The sequence below is a fragment of the Myotis brandtii genome, unplaced genomic scaffold (assembly GCF_000412655.1).
Source record: "Myotis brandtii unplaced genomic scaffold, ASM41265v1 scaffold260, whole genome shotgun sequence".
NCBI lineage: Eukaryota > Metazoa > Chordata > Mammalia > Chiroptera > Vespertilionidae > Myotis > Myotis brandtii.
In genome coordinates, this window is record NW_005359881.1 from 144,253 (window position 1) to 150,681 (window position 6,429).

At 35.6% G+C, this 6,429-nt stretch overlaps 1 protein-coding gene across 1 annotated transcript; it reads left to right on the top strand.

The window, feature by feature from the left end:
- Positions 1-424: 424 nt before the first annotated feature.
- THAP5 (THAP domain containing 5) lies at positions 425-5,186 on the top strand. Its single transcript, XM_014541085.1, has 3 exons — positions 425-510; positions 1,502-1,694; positions 2,487-5,186. The coding sequence occupies exons 2-3, from the start codon at positions 1,548-1,550 to the stop codon at positions 3,354-3,356; spliced, it is 1,017 nt and encodes a 338-aa protein (XP_014396571.1). The 5' UTR covers positions 425-510; positions 1,502-1,547; the 3' UTR covers positions 3,357-5,186.
- Positions 5,187-6,429: the final 1,243 nt, after the last annotated feature.

Consider the following 6,429-nt stretch of genomic DNA (forward strand, 5'->3'; position numbering starts at 1 on the left):
AGGGCACAGGCCGGGCTGGGGGACCCCCCTCCCCCCGCCCCCCGAGTGCACAAATTTTTGTGCACCGGGCCTCTAGTTATGTAATATGTGTCTTGGGATGTGTTCTTGTAAAATCATTGAAAGAAAAATAAATGACTGTTAAGTGTTTAATACAGTTTAATCCAAATTTATTTACCTATTTAGACTGGCAGGGACAAGTTTTCTGTAAAAGTCTGCCGTTAGTCTAGTTTTGCTTATAAAAAACATTGCCGTCTGCCAGAGCTTACTCTAAAGTAAGGCCACTGTCAGTACATGTATAAAGAGCTATGAACTTTCTCTGTCTTTTCTGTTTCATTCGTTTCATATTATAAAATAGATCTGAGTCTGTCTTTTCTCAAGGACATGTTTTGTTCTTTTCTTGTGTCATTTTCTCTTTCAGAACTTGAATTTTAGAGTTCCCAGTTCATTGGTTATAGGAAGCCTAGGAATTTTGGACTATATTACATGCGGATAGAATTGACGGTGATTCTGGTAAAGAGAATGGAATATTAGTATCTTAAAAGACTTGGTGTTCATTTTATTGTCAGCTAAACCATTTGTTTGAGTTAACTTCTCCTTGTTTTAAAAATATTAACATAGCCCAGCTGGTGTGGCTCAGTGATTGAGCTTCAACCTGTGAATCAAGAGGTCAAGGTTTGATTCCTGGTCAGGGCACATGCCGGATTACTGGCTCAATCCCCAGTAGGGGGCGTGCAGGAGGCAGCTGATCAATGATTCTCTCTCATCGTTGATGTTTCTATCTCTCTCTCCTTCTCCCTTCCTCTCTCTGAAATCAATAAAAATATATTTAAATATACACACACACACACACATATACTCATATATACATATACCCTAGAGGCCCCATGCATGAATACCTGCACTGGTGGGCCGGCTATTGGGAGGGGCCACAGGAGGTTGGCTGGACAGCCCCGCCCCCATAGGGCCAGTTGGCTGGCTACAGTGCTTGTCATAACTGGTCGTTTGGCTTTTATATATATACATATATGTACATATATATATATAAACATAAATAAGAGCCTAAAGCTTAATATTTTTAAACATTATAGACAAGAAATTGTTTCATTTGTAGTATTAGTATGAAATACATTTGAATAGGACTTTGTCGTTTATACAAAGCTCTTTCCTAGTTCTAGGCAAACTACACAACAAAATAAAAGTAGAACATAATTCACAGAAAATATAAATTTTATTTTTTGTTGGGAGATGTGTGTTTATTTGAAGGGACTCTGAGCTTTGTTTTACCAGCCCTTTTGCTCAGACAAAGCTCTGCCTGCACATCTTCCATCTTCGTCTTCTTCGCTGCAGAGCTGATGTGGTGTAATTGTCATGAAGGTGCTCTTATGTGTGAGTTTGGTTGCCTTGCTCTTGCAGCACTTGATGCATAGATTACCTATACACGCAGGCCTGGAATCTGGCAAAATTGTAAAAATATAGCAAAATTTTCCTTTTTTAATTTCAGGTTTCCTCTACATGACAAAGAAAGACTTGAAAAATGGTTAAAGAACATGAAACGAGATTCATGGATGCCCAGTAAATACCAGTTCCTGTGTAGTGACCATTTCACTCCTGACTCTCTTGACATCAGATGGGGGATTCGATATTTGAAACAAACTGCAATTCCAACAATATTTTCTTTGCCTGAAGACAGTCAGGTATTGGAGGCGGGGCAAGAGGGGAGAAAGCTGAACGGGGGTGGATTGCAGAGTGGCAGGTAATTAGGTGGAAGGCGGGAGAGGGAAAGGAAGATAAGTGCTGGGGAAACGGATACTTGAGCAAAAGAAAACTAATTGATGCTTTTACTAAACATGATAAACTTTTAAAACTTTAAACCATTGTGAAGCATAGCTTAAGAGGAGCAAAATAAATAGCAGACGTAAGTCATTAACTCATCATAAGTTAATGATCTAAGATATTTTTACTGGTCTTTGAGTGATCTGAAATGTTTCCATCATATATTGAGGATGCTAAATGCTTTTTAAAAAACACTTGAAAGTCTACTTGAATTATATAGTTAGAATTTTTTTTAACTGAATAAATTTGCTTGGCCAATATACTGCTTAAAGTTGTAATTAAGTATTCAACACTGACTAATAAGAGAACAAGCCTAATAAGGACATCTTTTTTAGTATTTGAAAGTATACTAAAAATATATTTTAGTATACAGTGGGGCCTTGACTTACGAGTGTCCCGACTAACGAGTTTTTTTGAGATACGAGCCGTCTCTCGGCTGATTTTTTGCTTTGAGTTGCAAGCTCAAAAAAATTCGGGTTACGAGTCAGCTTCAGATACCCCACCGCTAGTTGGCGCAGCAGTGATTTGACATACGAGTAATTTGAGTTATGAGCTCCATCACAGAACGAATTAAACTCGTAAGTCAAGGCCCCACTGTATTTAGTATATACTAAAAATATATAAAAATAATATTTGAAAATATTATTTTCTAGGAAAAAGACCCTTCCAAAAACAACTGTCAGAAGAAAAAAATAGAGTATGAGAAAGATGTGTGCCTGAAAGCCAAGTCACAAGAATCATTTGCATCAAAAGAGCCAAAGAAAAATACAGTTAATACAGGAGTCCTCCCTGAACATGCAGAATCACTCCATTCATCTGCGTTGGTGAAGCCACCAGCTCCAAAAGCAGGAAGTATACACAATAACATATTAACTCTTAATCTAGTTAAACTGGAAGATACTGGAAAACCAGAATCTACCTTGGAAACATCAATTAACCAAGACATAGGTGGTTTTCACACATCTTTTGAGAATCTAAATTCGACAACTATTACTTTGACCACTTCAAATTCAGAAAGTATTCAGCAGTCTTTGGAAACCCAAGAAGTGCTTGAAATAACTACCAATCATCTTGCTAATCCAAACATTATAAATAATTCAGTGGAAATTAAGTCAGCGCAGGAAAATTCATTCTTACTCAGCACAATTACCCAAACAGTTGAAGAATTAAACCCAAATAAAGAATCTGTCATTGCTATTTATGTACCCACAGAGAGTTCCAAACCTACAATTAATTCTTTTATGCCTGTCCAAAAAGAAACTGTAGAAATGGAAGACACAGACAGTGAAGACTCCTGTAAGGAGCTAGACTATGAGACAGGAGTCTTACAACTTGAACATTCTTACTGCAGACAGGATATAAATAAGGAGTATCTTTGGCAGAAAGTCTGTAAACTACATTCAAAGATTACTCTTCTTGAGCTACAAGAGCAACAAACTCTAGGGAGATTGAAGTCTTTGGAAGCTCTTATAAGGCAACTAAAACAGGAGAACTGGCTCTCTGAGAAAATGTCAAGATTATAGAAAACCATTTCACAACATATGAAGTTACTATGATATAAAGACAGCTCAAAGCTATGACTTTTATGTAAGCATTTTGCAGCCAAACCAGATTATATGTAAAGTGAACTTTTTCCTGCATAAATTTCTCTGCTTAACGAAGGTCAGAAAGTGCCCTAACATTATGAACTGTGTCCTCTTCTTATAGTGCTCATTTTTTTTAGAAAAACTAGAGTGTTATTGCACTGTAGATAAAAAGTTCTATTACTGGGTCATTTCCAAATTAGAGTTAAAATACAATGAATAAGTAATATGAGTTTGTCCTAAAATGAGAGAACAGAGATATGGTAAAAAAAATAAAAAATAAAAAAAATGAAAGGAAGAAAAACAAGCCCAGAATAAAAGGATCAGGCCTGGTTCTATCGTTGGCATATGACTTAGGCTAGTTACTTATCAAGATTGAGCCTCAGTCTCTAACCTGTAGAATAAGGGCACTTACGAGATCTCTAATGAAGTCTGTTCCCTTATAGTTCCTTCCTGTTCCAGTCAGATACTTTTACTAGAACAACTTTTCTATAAGGTAATCTGTGCTTACATAATACTGGGTGTGGGCCAGAATTTGAAATGATTAACAATTGAATTATCCTCAATATTTGTGGAATTCTATGCTGTTTGACCTTTTGGCTAAAGTTATCCATAATAACAAAAGGAAAATATTCCTTTTATAATTTGATTCCAGTTGAACTAAAATGAGGAACCACCATTAGTCCAGTTCTTAGGAAAGGCACTTTAAACTTAAAAGAATGTGTATTTCAGTACCTTATATGAGGTTGACCATCATTATACATAGTCATTTAAACTTCTTCACATCCTATATTTAAGATTATAATTTATAAACCAAAAATTTCAATGAGGTTCATTTTTAAATATATATTGCTATATTTTAGAAATCAGTTTGTATCTATTTAATATGTATAGCTTTTTAGAATGTGTGCTTGTGTTATTTTTAAATTCCAGAATAATAGAGTAATACTTACTACTATACATTCCCACTTATGAATATTTTATTAAAATTTATATGCAAGAAATTATAGATATGTCATGACCTTCAGGAGAGAAGTAGGAAAAATCAGTGATGAGATATAAACAAAAAATACTGCATATATTCATATGCATTTAAGAAAAAATATAAAAGCAAAAACTGGTAACAATGTGAAAAATCAGTGATCTCTTCAAATTGGCAGTTAGTATAATTAAATATGTTACTGTTTATGGTATTGAGCAAGTTTGTATAAATCTGATTCTTCATGTGTTTTTTTAAATTAGGTGGGCAAACGACATTTTCTTTTATATAAAAAATGCTATTATCTTGAGGGACAGTTTTGACAAATCTATAAGGTAGCAATTATGTTTTTGGTCCTGGAAAATAGGAGCTCAATAAATATTAGTGGACTGCACAGCAAATAGTATACCAACAGTTCTGTAAATGCATGGTGATTATTTTTGGCTATTGCTTACTTTTTTCAGGCTAATAAAAGTAGTTGGTGTTATATGAATATATGTTAGCTAGATATAAAAAGTTGATTAGAGGTATTCTTATTGGGTGACCATGGGGGAAAAACTTAACATTTTACATAAATTAAGAAATTTGGTAGATTTAATATGTTACTTTTAAGTATTCCCATGTTGCATTTTGCTAATACTTCTTTAAAATTAATACAGATGAAAATGGCCTTTGTAAAACATCTAAAAATGTTACAACTCAGTTTATCACTGTATACCTTGTAACTTCTATTTGTTTAAAGTTATTTAGCTTTATTTCTTTAAACTTAATAAATCATAATATTTAAGATATTTGCTTGGCTTGTCTATATTCAGTTTTGGATGTTCTTAACCTGTTAATCTCTAAATGTTTTGGAGGGTTCTAGCCAAGTTTATTTTTTACTGGATTATTATAGGAGTCACTTAGCTAATTTTCAGTCCCCCACTTCCATATCATCCTGACTGCTGTCAGCTTTTACCCTGAGCTATAAATCTGTCACACACACACACCGCTTAACTATGTTATTTCATATTTCCTGGAAAATAAAATTTAATGCTCAAAGTACAGAGTGTCAAAAAAGTAAATTCATAGATTAAATTTTCTTGATTATTGGACAAAAATTGCATAAGATGACTGAACTATAATTCAAAATGCACAGTGACATATAGGACCGTCCTCACTGAAGCAGGAGCCAGTGTTGGAGCAAGCCTAATCTTTTCTTTTTTCTGTGCATGGTTCAGGTGTTCCATTAGTTAAAATGCATAGCATTTGAATATGCACAACAGACTAGAATATCATGAATGTGGAATAAGTACTTTTATTGAGCTTGCTAACTTGCTTAGTCTGGTTGAGAATGAACTCACTGACATGAGACAAGAACGCTTCTGCACCATCGATGAACAAGGAGTCAGCTCCGTGATGTGGTGTTAAAATAACGAGTTTTTGAGGGAGTGAGAAGGGAAGGGCTCAATATTCAGGCTTTTCAAAGAATCCCCAGAAAGTCTAAATAAATAAAGCATGCCCTCTCCTCTTTGGAAGATGAGTATGTTCAGGAGACACTTGTTTGCCTTGCTAACATTTGGTGCTTTGGAGTCTGAAACACCTTTCGGCACATGGACTTTCAGTGCACCTGTTTGGTTGCATTAATTTGGGGAATGACAAACGCACGGGAACCATGTGGAACCTAGGAAGGGCTCAGAGGACTGAAAAACCTGGCTTCCCTCATGAATACGATCTAGTCTCCTGTGTCAGTAGGCAGAAGTGCATTGCTGGGTATCACCACATACATCCATGTTTAAGAAGAGTACTGTAAAAAGCCTTTGAGAAAAAAGAAGAGCCAGTCCAGTCACAGTGGGTAAGCTGCTCACTCCTTAGCAACAGCAAGATAGTGAGGGCGGAGAGGCACCATCAAGAATAGGAAGGGAGCACTTGGTTTTAACAAACATTGGCCATGGGAGAAATTGCTTGCAAATTTACATAGAATGGCCCCACAAGCCTCTGCTCTGTCTTCTCCTTTTGTCAATCTGGACAGATCTGAAATTAGAACTTTGGGAA

What these genes read in the sequence shown, in the direction of transcription:
- THAP5 (XM_014541085.1), top strand. Translation starts at nt 1,548, where the DNA reads ATGAAACGAGATTCATGGATGCCCAGTAAATACCAGTTCCTGTGTAGT. An exon ending in CTTTGCCTGAAGACAGTCAG is followed by an intron (nt 1,695 to 2,486) that starts GTATTGGAGGCG and finishes ATTATTTTCTAG; the next exon opens with GAAAAAGACCCTTCCAAAAA.